The sequence below is a fragment of the Pleurodeles waltl genome, chromosome 8 (assembly GCF_031143425.1).
Source record: "Pleurodeles waltl isolate 20211129_DDA chromosome 8, aPleWal1.hap1.20221129, whole genome shotgun sequence".
Taxonomy (NCBI): Eukaryota; Metazoa; Chordata; class Amphibia; order Caudata; family Salamandridae; genus Pleurodeles; species Pleurodeles waltl.
The window spans coordinates 807,325,459-807,345,543 of record NC_090447.1 but is presented as its reverse complement, the minus strand read 5'-3'; the positions used below and the strand labels follow the sequence as shown (position 1 = coordinate 807,345,543).

The window sequence follows — 20,085 nt, the reverse complement described above, 5'->3', positions numbered from 1 at the left end:
TGCATATAATTAACGCAAGGCAGGTTCCCTCTTCTAAAAAATGGCGCACATGGTGGAACTTTGACGCCTGCTGTGTCGGACGTCAAAGTATAAATACCGGGCAGTGTTTGCGCTGAATGTGCGTCAAAAAGTTTGACGCACATTCGGCGCAAACAGAGTATAAATATGGCCCTTTGGTTTGCACATTCACTGAAAGGTATTGAAATGCAGACATGAGGGACCGTACAGCAGACTTTTTTCACCTTAGGTGTTAGCACATTCATTGTTTGGATGAATTGTTACTTTCATGAGTTCTGCAAGAGATAAGGACATGTGATATATGGGCCAAAGGCATACAGGCTAACTAAACATGCTCAAAATGGAGTCTGCATACGGGATCTTTATGACATTAGGACCGCCCTCTGATCTATGTAACAGTTTTGTTTCAATAGTGTCTGGCTGGAATGTAAATCAGACATACACTGTGACAGTTTATAATGTTTAAAATTCACTAATTTGTTATTATTTTGTGTATTACAGTGGCTTTACAACTGCGATGCTCGATTGTTTTCAATAATTTGCTCAGAAACCTTAATAGGTGCAAAGTGTTTGTGAGAAAGCGTTATGTGCACTACTGTAAAATGGTCGCAGGCACACAGTCAACATTTAATGTAATGGTCCTTCAACTGCCCACACAGAAAGTAATGTTGATGATCAAAAGCAGTGAGGGAAAATTATTCATGCTAGTTAACTATTTTACTGCACACGAACTTTGATACAATATACTTTTCAGAACCATATCTATAAAGACACACTCATTAATGTACTTCCTTTAATAATTTATTGAAAATTCAGCAAGGTATATTTTACAAATCAAACAATTTTCACAATGTTATATATAAAAGCTTAACTTCAGAGCAGCACAAAAACTATGTACTGCCCTCCTTCATTACATTGTGGAGTTTTGTTTAACAAACAGAACAATCCTGAGTAACAATTACATATTTAACAATAAAAATAGCTTTGAAAGCATCAGTGTTTAAGGAAATGTTAGGTTTTGGTCATTTGAAGTCCAGTCAATAACACAATTAAACACAAATATAAGGTACAAAAGTACATAATTAAGTGACCAACACAACCAAAATCTTCGCAACCAAGTTTCTTCTTTTTATTGAACCATGGTACATGTTTGGCTGTGGGGCTGTACATTTTAGGAGTGTAAAGTCTAGAGTGTGGGATTACTTGTGATACTTTCAATAGTTTATCAAAATAATTGTATTATAGTTCATCTGTACCTCATACAAGTCCTTATTGTAAGTCCTGCTTGTACAGCACTATAATCCTATGTCCTTTTTTAACTTCCTATGTGAGTGGAACATTCATATTTCCTCGCACTATCTTGTCACTCAGCCATGACAAAGCCTGTAAACTAAAGAATCAAGAAATAGGTGTGGTAGGTAGCTCTTCATCTAGAGGATTACTCCAAGGGTGAATATTAGTAATCGCTTTTTCGGAACTGATAATTCAGTGCTTAATTTGTATATAAAAAAGTGCTGGTGCCCAAAGCCCTCCTCTTTAACACGCGGCTGCTGCAATTAAATGTGTGAACGTGGAATACTGAAGGGGCGTAATCCTGAAGCCGTCGCAGGCCTCTTCAATCCATATAAAGCCACTCCCTTCTCCTTCATCTCACTCTTGCAGCTTTCTACTTCCCCCCTTTGTGACGCTTTTTCGTTTTTTCCCTTCATCTGTCTTTCCCATATGCGTCTTTTGCTGGCAGCAAATGCTTGCGGCAGAAGAATAAGCCCTGGCCCTCAAAAATAGGTGATGGTGCTCTGCACCGGAAACAACAAGCACAAATTAAGCACTGTGCTAATTCTAGAGGATTAATGCAATAAGTCGAGATAGATGGTGTTTAGATTCCTGCAATATGATGTTCTTCCTATCGAGGACCTCACGCACAGCGTTCCTTTCTCAGTGAAGGGCGTTTCTCACTGATCCCTTTAGAAATCTTAAAAGATCAGGGTAACAATATTGCTGCGTACATGGAACAAACAACACTGACTTGTGCATCTGCCAATCCTCTGGCTACTACTATAGGGCCTTTTTTTTTAATTAGAAAGCATGTTGTAACCTCTCATTCTTGCATCCCTTCTCGGAATGATATTGCGTCACTGGAGAGTTCAAGACTGTGGGACAGTGTTTGGGTTGATATTGCTGGGGATTCTACTTTCTGCCAGTTGCTGCAGAGGGTGTGAGTGTTTCTGTTGCATCGCAATGTTGCAGTAAGCCTTTGTGCCTCTTCATGGGTTCATTAACTTTATTTACAATAGAGTGGTCAAAATTTGACAGTGGTATTTTCTTCAGAGGTAATTCTGCAGATGGTAGATTTACCACATCTTTTGGGCACTGATAGATTTTACATTACCATCCACCATTAATTCATGCCCATATTGTCATTATTTCCCAACTTCAGATTCTCGTTCTGGTTACGTTAAATATTTGTCTTTTGTGTTTTGTTCTTAAGAACATTTCATAAACCTTTGGAATCTCACTAACAATTCTAAAATAACTGTGAGAAATCTCAGTAGAAAACATATCACTGGGAGTGTGACTGCTCAGAAATAATTCAAATAACATTAGTGATGGTTTATTTTAATAAGACAATAGAGAAGATAGACTACTTGACGAATCACGTCCAGGGAAAACAATTTTATTCAAATAAATATGTTTTTATCACAATTAAACATCATTTGAAAGGGATGTTTTCGTATGTTTATAAATGTGATCTGGTTTCTGTCATAGCTGTGTACATGTAATTAAGCACACCTGTGTCTGTATTCCAATTAGTAAGATGGGGTATTTTGTTATTTCCCTTTCTCAGTTCATTGTGCTCAGGATCTCCTTTAGGTCGGTGTGTCTGCTATTTTCTATCTAATGTTGAAAACCGTTTTCTGGGGAAGAGCTTTCATTCTGTAGAACCTAAAATATTGACACATGCTCAGCGAGAGAGACAATTTGCCCAAAAAAAATACAGTATATTTACTAAAAAACATGGCAATTACTGTAGACTCACATATCCAGCCACTCAGTCGGATGGACACTTCTAATCAGAAAGAGGATCGAGTAATTTCCATAATCGTTGTCAAGTTTTGCGTTCAAAAAGCGTAAAATGACAGTTTATTATTAAGTAAGCACTTTGTTCCTTAACGTCATCATCACAGTTTTCCAGTCCTCTTTTCACTACAATCCATCGTGTATGCACTTTTGTTAAAAGTCATCAACAACAATAGGAATATGACTAATATAAACCCCAAAAATTACAACACATATTCACAGTTTTCATTTTAGCTCATCAAAGCTGCTCAAACCATACTAATGCTGTTTAACAATCCTTGAAAAGGTCTAGGAAATGTAACGTCCTTACATTTAAAAACACATATTTACAATTTATTTAAAGCTAATGATTCATTGTCCAAAACATAGTTTAAAATTGGAGAAATGTAAAAAGAAATACTTTTTATCCTCATAATCTGTATTTTGTAAAAAATACTAAGCTTTAGCAGTCGTTCCTGCTGGCATTTCAAGGTTTCGAATATAAGGTAAAATCCAGCCCGAGAAACAGGAAGGCGACCTTGAAAAAGTAAAATAATGTAAAAACGTTATGACTGTAAGGTACTGTTGGCCCTTTCAATCAAGGACACTTACTACCTCTCTTGGAGGAAACAGCATTTTTGGCATGGCAGGTTAGGTTTCTGACTACTGCAGTCCATTCATACAAAAGCAGCCAGATCCCCTTTAAGCAACTCCCTCCTGCTGGAGGACCTGCTCCATTAACACTCATTTCGCTCTGAAACCACCACATTTACATCATGGTCAGAGAATGTAAGAAACTATTTTCTTGACTACAGTTCATCTCCAGATGTATGCCGAAATATTGACTACACCAACCGGTGTGTTTCCTAAATATTGTAGCCAAAATAACGAGGACTAAGTTATGGAGAAGGTATGTTCATATAGGTATGTATTGATTTACTATACTCAACTACACATCTGCGTACCTTCACCATATAAACATTGTCAAGGTACATTTATGTGGTGTTACATAAAATAACATGTATTTAGCTGTATATATTTGCCTTATCAATATTGTAGTCCTCGATATTTTGACCATGATGTACTGGTTGCACAATATTCTGGAGTTGCTATTAAGATGGAATACCCAATTCATGCACACATTTTGCTTCTTAAGATACTGCAGTGCTTCCTTCCCATAAACATCACAACTGACAACTGCCTCTTTCAACAATCTGTCATATTTAAACATGGTTAGTCAAGAGGCAGTGGGACAATCTGCTCACAAATGTAATGATTTGGGAATAAATAGAAAAATAGTACTGTACTTTTTCACAAGATACAGTAGCTTCCACTCTGCCCTCCTTCCCACCACTGTCACATGTCAAGAAGGTCATCGCCGCTTTCGTCACTCTCCACGGTTAGTTGCCTTGTCCACCATTTTTTGACCTCTGACCCACAAGACACGGTGTCAGACATCTGATTCATTTTACACACGACAGATTTCACAGTTGGGCGACCTCCAGAGCGCAGGTTAACAGACGACACAGAATGGCTGATGGGCTTAGGGGCTGAGAAATGAAACAAAATAGCATATCATGAAACAGGTATGTAAATGCCATACATGCTTGATGGGCCATTGGTTTGGCTTGTGTTAGTTTCATTGTCCTAGTTGTATTAGTATTAGTGTCCTAGTTGTACTGTATTGCAAATGCATTTACATTGTGCATTATAGGGGGTAGCACATTACTCTGGCACCCATGGTTGCTGTAGTTTACAGAGTTTCTTGATGTTCCTTTATCTACACTCTTGCATAGTTTTAATCCTGAAGCTGGCAGCATTTCTCCGTAAAGGGCAATATTTTTTGATGAGCACACATTGAACCTCAAAATGGTTGTGTCGTTCTCATGTCACTTAATGTTAAAGCCGTTTTCCTCATGACTGACACAATATGTGCCTCATTTACGAGGCCCAAGCACCACACTGACCCACCGGAGCGTAATTTTGTTTTTAAAGCTCCGGTGGTCAAGTATGCCAACCCACATTCATGCAAAGCCACCTTGCGTGGCTTTGTAAATATGGACCCCTTTCACACTTAACACTATCTGACAGGGGCATTCATGGGTATTGCTTGGGGTGTACCCATGCAACACGCATGGAACTTGGAGGAATCTGACAGATTCCCACAGTTACAAGTCTGGAAGTGTGTCGGATTCCTACGCACTGTAAGAATGATGCAACAGGGAGACATCTATTTTTCCCCGTTTTTTCCTCTTTCTATGTGTGCTGCATTTTGCAGCACACACAGAAATAGGAAACACCTCTTGCTATTGTTTTTGTGTAGGAAGGTGTCCCTTCCTGCACAAAAACAATCACCCCCGCAATGCAGGCATCCTTACACTATGGTACAAGGGTGCCTGCATAGGTGCTAGGAAGCAATTTGTGTGCCAGAGTAGGGCGAGAAGACAGAAATGCACTGCATCTTGTAGATACTGTGCATTTCTGCCCTTTCTGCCAGGGGCCTCATAAATGAGGCCCATTATGTTTTTTCATTACAAAACAACATGAAAGGAACACAAAGATATCCATTGTTTATGTTAAACCTACGGCCAGAAATCTTTGTGAATGAGGTGGGCAGATTTATCAAAACTTTGTGTATCTGCAAAGTTGGGCAAAGTGATGCACTGTCCTTCTTTTTGAGTGCAAAACTTTAAAGTTGCCTTTAAAGCAGCACACGTAGTATCCTGGACTGCTTTACCTTGCTTTGTGCTGCTTTGTGCCAAGGAGGAGTTCCATGGGTGCTACTTGGGTGTTCCACTACTCCCACCCATAGAACACTGCACTGTTCAGCACACAGCCAATGTGAGAAACGCAAATAAAAGTGTCTAAGTACAGGACTTTTTAAGGGCAGGGTATCTTTCCAGTACAAAACCAATGTTAGTCATCACACACTCACACACACACAGACACACACCTTTGCACTACCTATTCACACCCAGCTACAGCAATGCCCTGGAGTAATAATCTGAATTATGCAAAATTTGCAACTTTGCACTGTCATAAACGTAATTTGCGAAATTATAGCAATACAGCACAGATTTCAAAAGTCTAGGCATATATACTCAGACTAAAATTAATTGGAGAAAAACAAAAATGGCCTGAACAGTATACCTCGTTGAGGGGTTTTTTGGAAGTGGAACTTACGATGCAAATAGTAAAAGATCTACCTACCTGAAGGCAAACGCCACTGCCCAAATTTTCTTTGGGGTTTCCCAGCATCAGTAGAGTCTTGGCGATATCCCCCTCTATCAGAAAGAGTTGGACTTAGCAGTTGTTGTTGGCTGCTTGTCTGTGGGATGAAAATAAACATTTGGTTCATGTATGTAAAATTCACACTTAAAAGGAACTTCATTGTCTAGGTATCAAAGTCTATCGTATCAGCAGAATTCCTTAATGGGATATACAAGAAACAAAACACTCACTGCATTATTGCCTTCTGCATAGGACAGTGACAGCTGTTAACCCTCTCTACTTAAAACATTAACCGCCATAAATGCAACGATTATGGGCCAATATCGACAGCATAACGAGAGTAAAGGGGAAATATCAGATCCTGACGACTGAAGTCATTTGAGGAAAATGATTACCTGCTATTGCCACAATATATGTATGATTTACAATTTATATAAACACAAATATTGTTGGGTTCACTCACTCGCACACTGCAGCAACATTAAACTGCAATAGATAGTCATTCATTTATTAATAGTGCTTGGTGCATCTCTTAGAATGCAAACTGTAGTTTTCTGTATGTGCACGTAATGGCTGATTGGATGAATGGAGAAAATGCCACCAAGAGGTTTGTTTTGCTATTGGAGAATAGCATATATGAGGGAAGGAATATGTACACATTTTGCATTTAAATCTGCACTATTGCGCACTGTGGGCCTTATTTATACTTTTGGTGCAAAAGTGCACTAAAGCAGTTTGCACCAAAAACGTTTGCACCGGCTTGCACCATTTTTTAGCACCAGCTGGGCACCATATTTATGGAATGGTGCAAGCCGGTGCAAAGGGTAGGCTAGCGTGAAAAGAAAAAAGGACGTTAAGCAGGTTAGAGTCAAAGTAAATTAATCTAACCAGATTAGCGTCATTTTTTTATGCTAAGGGGCATAGTTATACTCTGTTTGCACTGAATTAGCGTCACTTTTTTTTTACTCTAATTCGGTGCAAAACTAACTCCATATTTATACTTTGGTGCTAGACCCGTTTAGCGCTAAATTTATGGAGTTAAAGTCATTTTTTGGAAGTGGAAACCTACCTTGCCATAATGAGATGCAAGGTAGGTGTTTCTGTGCAAAAAATTCCTCTATGGCCTTAACTCCATATTTATACTCCCATGCAAAAATGGTGCAAGGGAGGGAGGAAGGGTCAACAAATGGGGCAAAACTTGCTTTGACCCATTTTTTAAAGCCTGGGTCAGGGCAGGCGTTAGGGGACCTGTGGGCCTATTTCCATGATGGAACACCATGGAATAAGCCCACAGGTGCCCTCCCCAGTCCCCCGGGGCACCCCTACCCACACCAGAGGGACTGCAGAGGATGGGGGACCCCATCCCAGGTAAGTACATGTAAGATTGCATTTTATTATTGAAAGTGCCATATGGGGCCCTGAAATTGCCCATACCTGGCATAGGGTGCAACGGCCATGCCCAGGGGACCGTTGTCCTCTGTGCTGGCCATTGGGGTGGTGGGCGTGACTTCTGCCTTTTCTAAAGCAAGAGTCATGTGGCATGGTAGGTTTAGCACCATAAAATGACACTAATCTGGTTAGAGTAATTTTTTGTTTACTCTAACCTGCCTAAAGTCATTTTTTTGTGCTAAATCCTCTTCTTCTATACTGCCAGCCCCACCCGACTAAAGTCATTTTTGTTTTACTCTATCCTACCCTTTGCACCGGCTTGCACCATTCCATAAATATGGTGCCCGGCTGGTGCACAGAAATGGTGCAAGCCGGTGCTAAACTTTTTGGTGCAAAACTGAGTTAGTGCAGTTTTGCAGCAAAAAATATAAAAAAGGGGCAATATTTTGTACGTTTGCACCACTTATGCATAAAAAAAAATGACGTTAATGCGGCGCAAAAAAGGTATAAATCAGGGCCTTGGTGCTAGACGGGTCTAGCACCAAAGTATAAATATGGAGTTAGTTTTGCACCGAATTAGAGTAAAATAAATGACACTACTTCGGTGCAAACAGAGTATAAATATGCTGCAGAGTATAAATATGCCCCTAAACATGGCGTTAAGGCCATAGAGTCATTTTTTGCACGGGAACGCCTACCTTGCATCTCATTAAGGCAAGGTAGGTCTCCACTTCCAGAAAATGACTTTAACTCCATAAATTTGGCACTAGACGGGTCTAGCCCCAAAGTATAAATATGGAGTTAGTTTTGCACCGAATTAGAGTTAAAAAAAATTACGCTAATTCGGTGCAAACAGAGTATAAATATGCCCCTGTGTTCTCACATACACTTTTAATACCTCTCTCGTTTTTACACATGTCTGATAGCACTGACGCTAAGAACGCGAAGCAACTTTGTAGGAGGAATTCAAGAAACTTTAAAAAAAGGAACAAGTTACCTTGGGACATTCAGTCCATGCATTTCCCCCCCATAAAGGTGTTTGAGGGTGCCATGTATCATTACATATATGCTCATGTGGCTGCAATTGGGAACAGCTGCCATAAATGGGATGAAATACCCAGTGCAATATAATATAAGGACATTGCAAGTCACTGAGGAGTAATGTGACCAAATAAACAATTGAGTTCCTTATGCAGGTTGCAGAACTCTGTGGTAGCCAGCAATATATTTTAAAGTATGGATAACAAGTATTTGTGTATTTATTATGCGTTATTACTTCATCATCCTCACGCCATCACCCTCCCCCAAAACCTATTTTTATATCATTGGTCTCTTGCTCCTAACAAAAGAGGTTCTATACTGAAGATAATGTGTTTAAGGAATACAGGTCGGAGGGTCCCAGGACAGTGAAGGGACACTGGGACCCAATTGTAACAGCTGGGATCTTTTGCCACTGGTGTCCCAGTGCTTCAGTACTGCAGAACAAAATTAACAAATATATACAAAAATGGCAGATGGACCCTAAGTCGACACTCCCTAAAGGACCTCTCAACCAACAGTGATTCCACACTAAATATAAGTCCCAGTGGTGAGATAACCACTCATATGCACCCCGAACCCCGTGCACTGGAGGACAACAGCAAGTCTCCGGAACTCATGCCCATATTTAAAAGAAAATTAAGGAGCGCGATGCTGAACCAAAATTGGCAGCGCCACGCTCCATCATTTTCACAATGCAAGGATGTGCCGTATTTAATTGAATATGGCGCACCCCTGAGTTGTCACCCTGCGCTAGGACTATATTGAGCTGTCTAGCGCCAACGTACGCCTCCTTGCACCATCATGCAAGGATGTCTGCGTTGAGGGGTTTGTTTGTTTATGTGTGGGAGGTGTGCCTTCCTGCTCATAAACAATCGCTAATAGTGATTTGGCATTTCTGTGTGTGCTGTGTGTTTACCCCTGCACTAAATTGGCTGCCTAGCGCCAACGCAGCCACCCTTGCAGCATGGTGCAAGGATGGCTGCATTGCAAGGGAGATTGTTTTTGTGCAGGAAGAGACACCTTCCTGCACAAAAACAATCTTCAATGGCGATTTGCTCTTTCTATGTGTGCTGCAGAATGCAGCACACATAGAAAGAGCACAAAACGAGGAGAAATGAAAGCATTTTCCCTCGTTGTACCATGCTAACGCCACCTCCAGGGTGGCATTAGATTTTGGCGCTGCCACAGATTTACAATTTCTTGTAAATTTGGAGCAGCATCAAAAAGCAATGGGTGTTGCTGTGGAACGCCCACAGCAACACCCATTTCACTCCCCTTCCATGCAAAGTGCTGTGTGTAAAGGGGCTGTATTTACAATGTGTCGTTAAGTCACAAAAGGTGGCTTAACGCCATCTTGTAAATACAGCACAGTGCACGGCGCCACTGGAGTGTCACAAAAAGTGATGCTCCAGTGGCACTGGGGGCTTGTAAATATGGGCCATAGTTTTTTACATATGGATCTTGTGTTTGTTAAAAATGAATGAAAGATTTTATATTAGAGTGAGGCTGGTAAGGTGGGTTGAAAGCACTAAATCAATCAATCAATCAATCTATCAGGAATTTGTAAAGTGCACTACTCACACGTGAGGGTCTCAAGGCGCTGGGGGGGTTGACAAGGGGGAGCTGCTGCTACTGCTTGAAAAGCCAGGTCTTGAGAAGTTTCCTGAAGGTAAGGAGGTCTTAGGTCTGGCGCAGGTGGGTGGGAAGAGTGTTCCACGTTTTGGCAGCAAGTTGCAGACACGTGGGACGGTTGTGAGGGTGAGATTGGCGGAGCAGAGATGTCGGGTTGGGGTGTAGAAGGAGAGCCGTCTGTTGAGGTATTCTGGTCCAGTGTTGTGCAGTGCTTTGTGAACATGGGTGAGGAGTTTGAATGTGATTCTCTTGTTGACTGGGAACCAGTGCAGGTTTCTCAGGTGGTCTGTGATGTGGCAGGGGCTGTTCAGGGTAAGGGGTGCAGAGGCGTTCTGGATGCGTTACAGCCTCTTCTGGAGTTTGGCAGTGGTTCCTGCATAGAAGGTATTGCCGTAGTCCAGTTTGCTGCTTACGAGGGCTTGGGTGACTGTTCTTCTGGTTTCGGTGGGTATCCATTTGTAGATCTTTTCCTAGCGTGCATAGGGTGTTGAAGCAGGACGAGGAGATGGCGTTGACTTGCTGGGTCACGGATAATGAAGAGTCCAAGATGAATCCTAGGTTGCGTGCGTGGTCGGAGGGAGTCGGAGCGGCTCTGAGAGTGGCAGGCCACCAGGAGTCATTCCATGCAAAGAGGGTGGAACCAAAGATGAGGACTTCCGTATTGTCAGAATTGAGTTTGGGGCAACTTCTCTTCATCCATTCGGCGATGGTCTTCATTACTTCGTGGAGGTAGGTCTTGGCGGAGTCCTTGGTGACAGAGAGGATCAGCTGGGTGTTGTTGGCGTATGAGATGGTGTTGAGTTTGTGGGATCGGGCGATGTTAGCGAGCGGGGATATGTAGACGTTGAAGTGGGTCGGGCTGAGGGACAAACCCTGGAGTACGCCGCAGATGATTTCGTTGGAATGGGGGAGGCAGACTCTCTGGGTTCTGCCAGTGAGATAGGAGGTGACCCAGTCCAGGGCTCTGTCACAGATTCCTGCATTGCTGAGGCGTGAGCATAGGCTGTGGTGGCAGACGATGTCGAACGTGGCCTAGAGGTCTAGGAGGATGAGGCCCGCGGCTTTGCCGTTGTCCAGTATGGTTCTGATGTTGTTGGTGCTGGCAATGAGGGCAGTTTTGGTACTGTGGTTGCTGTGGAATCCCGATTGGGAACGGTCCAGGGTGCCGTTCTCCTTGAGGAAGCGGGTTAGTTGTCTGTTGACAGCCTTCTCAATGACTTTTGCTGGGAAGGAGAGCAGGGAGATAAGCCGGAAGTTCCTGAGGTCCTTTGGGTCCGCCTTGGGTTTTTGAGGAGGGTGTTGATCCCATTGTGTTTCCAGCTCTCCCAGAAGGTGGTGGACTCGAAGGAGCTGTTGATGATCTTCCGTAGTTGGGGTGTGATGATGGAGCTTGCTTTGTTGAGGATGCGGTGAGGGCAGGGGTCAGATGGAGAGCCAGAGGGGATGGTGTTCATGATTTTGATGGTGTCTTTGTCGTTGAGGGGGGCCAAGAGAGTAGGAGGTTGGTCGGAGGTGAATCTGTGGTGTTGATGGTTGCCGGGGGAGTGCTGAAGCTGTTGTGGATGTCTGCAATCATGCAGTGGAAGTAGGAGGCTAGGGAGTCGCAGAGGTCTTGGGATGGCGTTGGAGCTGGGATTGGAGAGTTCCTTCACAACATTGAAAAGCTCCTTGTGGCTGTGTGCATTGTTGTTGATTCTGTCTTTGAGTGCGGTTCTCTTGGTGGCTCGGATGAGTTGGTTGTGTCTGCGGATGGTGTTTTTAAAGGCTATGTAGTTGTACAAAGTCTGATCTTGGCGCCACTTTCTTTCGAGTCGTCGGCAGGTTTGCTTGGATTCGTGGAGATCGGCGGTGAACCAGAAGGTCTTTCTGTTGGTGCATCTCTTGGAGGGATTCTTGACTGGGGCGAGAGTATTGGCACAGATGTCGACCCACTGCCTGAAGTTGCGGGCAGCTGCATCAGTGTCGGTGGTGTCGATGGGTGGGTTCCGGGAGAGGGGCGCGATCAGTTGGTCTTCGGTGACCTTGTTCAAACTGCAGTGAGAGATCCGTTGTGGGTGGTGGTGTATTGTGGGCTTCTTGAAGGAGAAGTGGATGCAGCAGTAGTCTGTCCAGTGGAGTTCAGTGGTGTGGCTGAAGGAGACGTGATTGCTGGCGGAGAGAATAGGGTCGAGTGTGTGTCCTGTGTAGTGGGTCGGTGTCGTGACAAGCTGTTTGAGGCTGAGGTTGGAGAGGTTGTTGAGCAGGGTGGCGGTGTTGTTGTCGTTGGTGTTCTCGAGGTGGAAGTTTAAGTCCCAGAGGAGTATGTAGTCAGTGGATGTGAGAGCGTCCATGCTGATGACGTTGGTAATGGTGTTGCTGAACTGCTGTCGGGGACCGGGGGGCCTGTAGATGAGGGTCCCTTAGAGGGTGGTGTTTGGGTCATTGTGGATCTGGAAATGCAGGTGTTCGGTGGTGCTGAGGGTGTCTTCGGCGCTGGTCGTGATCCTGAGGGTGTTCTTGTGGACGATGGTGATGCCTCCTCCTGGTTTGTTGGAGCAGACCCTGCAGGTGATCTTGTAGCCATCTGGGATGGCTCTGGTGATGTCAGGCGGTGAGGAGGGGTTTTATTAAGGTCTTGGTCAGGAAGGTGATGTCTGGGTCGAGTAGATTCCATTGCTCTACTGCGTGCTTGTGGACGGAGCGGGTGTTGAGGAGGATACATCTGAGATGGTGGCGTCCTGCCTCAGTGGGTGGATCATTGGCATGGAGGCTGGTGAAGGTGCAGTTCCGGCAGAAGAAGGGTCCACGTGTGGTCTGCGGGGAGGCTTGAAGGCAGGCGGGAGAGCAACTGGTGTTGAGGGCCGGAGGGTGGTGGTGTCGTAGTGAAGATGTGCGAGGTGGCGGTGGGGGTACGGGAGCCAGGGGTTCTGGCACAGGGCGTGGTCCAGGCGCAGATGGGTGCAGATGGGCTTGCCTTTGGCGTGCCAGCAGCCTTTAAGTAGGGAGGTGGGCGGGAGGAGAGGACAGCTGGGAGGCAGGAGCGGGGGTGAAAAACAGTGCGAGAACAGGGGTGGGCCACAAAAAGGGAGCGGCGCCACGGGGGCAGCAGTGGCGAGGGAGAGCGAAAGTGAGAGAGAGAAAGAGAGAGAAAAACGAGGAAGAGAATAGGGAAGCAAAAGGAGCACAAAGGGACAGAAGAGCAGAGAGCAAAGCAGAGAAAGGAGGAGAAAAGGAGGAGAGAGGAGGAATGTAGCCTAGTAGGAAAGCAGAGCTCTCCCACTAGACACCAGGGATGAGGCGCAGGCAGAAGCCTGCGGGTGGAGGAGGGCCTCGAACTCAGAGGAGCAAGGGAAAGGGCTCTACTTGCAAGGTGGAGCCACGGGAGTCAGAGCATTGCACTGACCAGGTCACTTACCTTTGGTAATGCTGTTTATGGGGGCAATTCTATCTAACTGCAGATTCCTAACCTTGGGAATCCCCCTTCCCGAGTTTGTCCACCTTGGAATTTAAAGATCATACCAGGTGGTTCCCATATAGGAAGATTCCTGGCAGCTCAGCCAGCTCCTGGGACACAAGGTCTCCTGGCACAAGGCTAGAACTCCACTCCACACTGCTTGTTCCAGTACCACATAGCAGAGGTGTTCTTTTTTGAGGACTGGCACCCTCTGACTGATGGCCCACAACTTCAACAGACTGATGTGGAGGCAGATCTCCATTGGAGACCAGAACCTTCTGATCCCTGCCTCTCCCAGACGACCTTTCCAGCCCAACAGTTATGCATCCGTTACCACGTCCACTCTGGGTGGGATAGGGAAGGGGGTCTGTGGTTGGTACAACTACAGATGAGCAGCCACCACTGCATGTCTTTAGCTCTTTTCTTTGAATAGTGGGTGGAATCAGACAGGATCCCTTTGTGCTGAGCCCACTGAGGCTTCAGATCCCACAGTACAGCCTGCATGTGACATGTGACACAGTTGACATGTAGGAGGCCAAGAAGTCTCAAAGCCACTCTCACTGAGACCACGGACAGAGTTAGAAACATCGGGATCATATCTCCAAATGTCCTGGACTCAGTGAACTGGAGGGATAGCTCAAAACAGCACCATATTCGGGAAGGCTTTGATTAATTGGAGCCTCGGAAAATGATGAATTGGAGCCTCATAGCTCAGACATTTTACTTTTTAGGGCCTCATTAGGGGTAAAATTGGTTGGGGCAAGGGTGATCATACCAATTGATTAAGAAATATACCCTAAAGGTACCTTAGGAAATTAGGAATTGCTGGTAAAATCCGGACGTCACTCAGTAATTCCCTAACTCCCCCCAAAGTTTCACCTTCAGATTTTATCTGCCTTTACCAAATGAAGGGGCACATTTTCTAACGTTTCAGGCAGCTCAGTGCAGCAAGCTACCTTGCTGAGATGCACTGCGAGAAAGGGAAAGGACAGAAATGTGCCACATTATAAGGCACAATCTTATCATTTCCTAGTGGTGGCACACTTTTGGCTACCTATCACCAGCACAGACACCCTTATGCCATGTTGCAAGGGTGCCTGTAGGTAGGATTGTTTTTTACCTATTCTGATGCCTTCCCAGATCCAGCAGTGTTAGTAAATCTGGAAATGTATCAGCATCCATGGGTGAATATGTGGGAATACCAACGCTCCACCCATGGATTGCCTTCCCAGGGCAGAGAAATGCAACACAGTGGTTTGTGCTGAGCTGAATTACTCTATATTTACCAATACAGGCAAGGCCAAGCAAGGGGACCTTGCCCGACCTGCTAAATCTACCGTAAGAGCTGCATCGCTCTTGCACCATGTTGCGTGGTGCAAGAGCAGCACAACTCTTTGATAAATATGCCCCAAGGCTTTTGCAATGTGCTGCAAAAATACACATTTAGAGCAAAATAAAGTAAACGAAGTACAATCAAATCAAATCCAGACATAATTTGATGATGTTCTTTGATCATTTAAAAAAATGTAAATATTCACAAATAAGTATACACAAAAATATCCAATTCGCAATAGATAGAAAATAAATACCCCAGACCATACCTCTGGCTGCATATTACTGTCTTGATTGTTACTGCTCATATCATCACTTGGCTGCGTTGTCTCAATGCTCGGCGGATTCAAGAATCGACTCAGCTCCTGTTGTTGACTCTCTCGGAGACTGTGTATTATGCTGCAGGACTGTTGTTGTTTCTAAAAGTAAAGAGTGTCTTTTTAATTGCATATGCATATTAATACTACCTCTAAAGTATCATTTTCCTGCCAACTATGTTTACATATAACAATGTGGACCTGCTCAAAATGAAAATTTTTAAAGATGGTGACTTCTTATTGATGCAGTTCAGCATTATATTTCCATATACTAGATTTTCATCAGCCAAAACATTTGAAAACGTTTCCCAGAGCATCAGCAAATGTATCTGTCACTTCTGCTCCTGAAACATAAACATGACCATTGAATGTGTTCTTGAATCAGCAAACCCAAACTACCCAATAACATCTGCTGTTATCTTCTGAAGATGGTGAGACAGGGTAGCCAGAGCCTGTAACAGATCACTTTACTCTGTTGGTAACAAGCAATTAGACTAGCCAAGTGTGTGTGAACCTATCAAGCTTGTGATCTATTACCTCGACCTCTGGCACAACTGACATGCAGTCTAACACTAAAAAGGTTTCCACTGAATGCAATATCATGTGGTACATGAAGAGTACTGTGAGCAGACTGTGAAGCTGCTGGGCTGGCGGACGCACCACCTTTGCCAATACATGGTAGTCCACCTCCCACCCTTAAAGTTCCATACCTTACCATTGGGAAATATTTTATGAAAGTGTCCTGGTGGACTCGGTGGGAGTTCTGGTATGTAAAATGAGATGTTGGATGTGCTGCCGACGAATGGCGTCACGCTCTGTATTTTTTTTTTGGTTCTACAGAAAGAAAGCCCCATTTCTGGAGGTTTATTTCAGCAGAGCAAAAAATCGATTGCACTGATGAATAAGCTGCTTTCTCAATGGCCAGGGGATTATTGATAAATTTTTCTGCTTTGCTGTGACCCGGCCTGCTTGGTGCCTAGACACATCACAGTCAGCTGATGGAGACCATGTGATCTGTTTGTCGAGGGTGGGTCTGATGGACTATGTCAGGACCATCTGACTCTTGTTTCTCCCACAGTGGCTTTGGTGCCTCTACTCTCTTTCAGATCCAAAATATTCCCAGCTCCGTTTGAGCACAGGCAACTACCCACTGAATCATCAATGCTACAGGTAATTCCTACAGCTCCCTTGGAAGCTAAGTATCCCCCAACTTTACTTTCTTTTGGGAGAAAGTGGGAAGTGCCTTGTCATTCACCCCAAAGAATTGCACAGTCAATGTAAATACTCACATGAGCAGAAAAACATGGTCAGAAATAGCATAATCACTAGTATTTGTGTTAAAAGTGTTGCAACAGTGTTGGACATGACCATCTTTGCAGTGGTGTACCCCCACCATCAGCTAGTTATTCTGGCTGCTGAACGACGTGCACTTTACCCCACCATCCAGTGGTAAAGTTTATGTGCACCACCTGTTAACATGACAAATGGATATACCCTATTTGGCATATATAAATTACTTATACATTCCTAGCATATTGTTCAAGATTGTACCTAGGGACTGTAAGTTAAATGTCACCATTGGGCTGCAACACCCATTGTGCCACACACTACAGTGACAGTGCACACATGACTGCAAGCCTACTATTGTAGCCTGGGTATGTAGCTTTATAACTTCAAATAAAACCCGTCAAAACAGCCTCTTTTGATAGGCCTAGGCCTTCCTTTTAAATATTGATAAGTTACCCCTACGTAGGCCTTGCTGTTCATAAGGCATGGTGTATGGTAATTAAAAATAGAACATGTAAAAGTTAAATGTTAAACAAGTCTTTACAGTGAAAAGCCCCCCAAATATATTTTCTCTGTAGCTGGGTTGGCTGTTTCATAGGAAGGCATTGAGATACAATTTAAAATTTAATAAAGTTATCTTCAGCTAGGACACACCTACAAATTTCATTTGTGGACTTTTCACGCCCAATTCACTAGTGGAATCAGATTTCTAATAAAGATTTTGAAAGAGGTACTTTTAGAACATTAAGCTCCAACTTTCACTCAGTAGCTGACTAGCCCCCTTGATGTGGCATGAATTTGATGCCAGAGCTGAGACAAAGGCCTTAGGTGTGAGGAGGCAATCTGTTCTTCTGGCAGTATGACCATCTGGGTTGTGCCCAGGAACTTGATTAACTTCAAAGAGTTCTACCCTGTCTCAGGCAAATGTTAGCTAACATCCAGTCTTGGCCCTTCTTTGCTCCCCCAGTCAGACAGGCACCAATCCCAGTGAGAGAGGAGCTGCCCAGACAACTGGTTTATACTGACCACAGAGGAACTGTTGCTCATTTCCCTGGCCACACCTCTTAGGTGGGCACAAAGGTCCTGCATAAGGGAAGACTTTTACTATCTTGGATTTAGGCAGAGAGGCGCACTGTGGGGCTGTCTCCGATGGGCACACAGGAAGTGCAGCAAAAGTGAATAGGGTTGCCCCTGGCGCTTTTTACCCAGTTGGTTCGGGAGGAGTCAAAAGTCAAACCCATCTATCGGCTGGTGCCAGGCATAAATGTGGCACTACAGTTACCTTCTCAGAATGCTTTCTGAATCTGTGGAAGAACAACAGCGGACTGCACCTGCTGTGTATGACTTAAGAAGAGCCTAGAAGACTGGACCTGCTCTCTCTTTTATACAGAGTACAAAGAAGTGGACGACAAGGGTAGTAGGGCAGGCCTCCTGTTCAAGCTACAGGGATACATCAAGCTACAAGAAACCTTTTACCCAGCTGACCAATTCCAACTGGACCTGCCCTGTGCCCTGCTGCTAACCATTGCTGGAGTGAGTCTTAGCCGAAGTGCCAAGGCCCTGAGCCACTGGTTGGTATCAAACTGTAATCCTCCTAACTTTTCCTGAAACTTAGACTTAGACTCTTTTTGGCTTCAGAGGCCTCCAGAGGACTGGGACCAATCTGCAAAGCCGATCCAACAAAGATGCGTTGGCACTGTTCCAAAGATTCTGCAGGACCTTGCGGAGAAGGCATCTGCCCTCGTAGAGCCGTTTTTGCCTACAACCTGCAGCCTGCAGACTTGTCCAGCTGAAAGAATCCAAGCTTCCAAGAAATTACTAAGTCCACAAGTAGAAATTGACCAGGTGAAGGCGCCAAAAGTATCTGGTCAAGGAACCTTCACTGGGCATAAAATTCAATTTTCTCCCAAAGCTTTCTGGTCACAAGTCAACGGATTCATTGAGACCTCGTCCATCAACTGTCCAATGACCTGGGGCTCTCTTGGACCACCACTTGCTGCTTTGCCCTGCTGAGAACTTTTATTTTCCATTTTGGAGACTAGGGCCCGGATTAACTAACACTTTGGGTAAGATCAGTGCCACTTTTGTGGTGCAGCACTAATGAAAAATCCATGTTCAGATTTACTGAGCCATCCAAATCAATATTTGCATGGCATTGTGTGGGATTTTATCCGGATCTAATGTAAAACAGTGCATAGCACTGACTTGTGTTACCTTTCGTCAGGGATGCATTACATGGATGGAGCATGGGTGTTCTTGTGTGTCCACTCTTGTATTTTGACAAAAAAAACATATTTACTAAAGTCAGTAAACATTGTTTTGCCCCAAAATTGTGTGCCTACACAAGACCCAAGGCTGTCGTAATGAGGAGAAATATCTTTATTTCTTTTCATAACTTTCTCTTTACATGTGTGCTTCCTGAGCAAAACTATTCTGATCACAACGCAGGCACTCTTGTGTCATGGCGCAAGGGAGGTTGCAGTGCTGCTAGATAGCTAGATGTGCTATCTGCTCCTTATCTTAGTAAATATGGCATATTTCTGCTCTCTCCCTTTGATGCAATGCAGCGCACCACCTTACCTAGTTGGATTGCGTCAACGTTTTGTACATCTGGGCCTAAGTCTGAAGGTAAAACATCTAACCAGGCTGAACCTAGTTTCTGTATCTGACTTGGACCCCATTGCAGTTGGCCTTAACTTGTTCCAGGGTAGTGGTCAAGAGCAACCAGATGACTGCGGTTGGCGCTTAAAACTTCTTTGTGCTGTTTTTATGTTTCAGCTTTAAAAATTCATTACTGTGATTTCCTTTATTGTGTTTTTGTGTAATTTTATTTATTAAAATGTACTCCTTTTTTGTAAATTGATTTGGGATTTTTCTTGTGCCGTATCTGCTCTGTGCTTTAGCTACCAAGGGGTTAAACTCAGGTTAATTTAGTGACTTCAGTTGTTCACCCTAACAAAGATTGAGGTGGGTACTCACTGGCCTCAACTAATATGTCAATTTCCTCCAGTCCATTTTATGAAACATCAGGAGAGGTAAGTAGATTTTGGGAAGACCCATATTACATTTTGTCTAATAATAATGGTTACTTGGGCTGGTGACGTGTTAAATTGCAACTGATGTCTGAGCTTTTTGCACTACCTGTGTACTTTTGCCTCACAGGTTTGTAGGCTGCAGAGTGAGGGAACTGGGTTTGGCTCGTGGGGGTTTGGAGGGGAATGACGCTCTACAGTGATAGATTTGGCCTGCTGCTTCGCTCTGGCAGTGCTGTACTCCTGTGTGGTAATGTGTGGTTCAATCAGGCTGTGATCACTGTGACAAACTGCTCTTCTCTACACTTCAACCCGG

General features: G+C 44.0%; 1 protein-coding gene across 1 annotated transcript in view; it reads right to left on the bottom strand.

Annotated features, from left to right (window-relative positions):
• Window positions 1-802: 802 nt before the first annotated feature.
• Window positions 803-20,085, bottom strand: part of NALCN (sodium leak channel, non-selective) — a 2,264,872-nt gene continuing 2,245,589 nt past the window's right edge. Inside the window, exons 41-43 of the mRNA XM_069205064.1 lie at window positions 15,403-15,552; window positions 6,286-6,403; window positions 803-4,625 (exon numbers count right to left, since the gene is read on the bottom strand). Coding sequence (XP_069061165.1) covers window positions 4,432-4,625; window positions 6,286-6,403; window positions 15,403-15,552 — 462 coding nt within the window. The 3' untranslated portion in view covers window positions 803-4,431. The remainder of the gene's footprint in view (window positions 4,626-6,285; window positions 6,404-15,402; window positions 15,553-20,085) is intronic.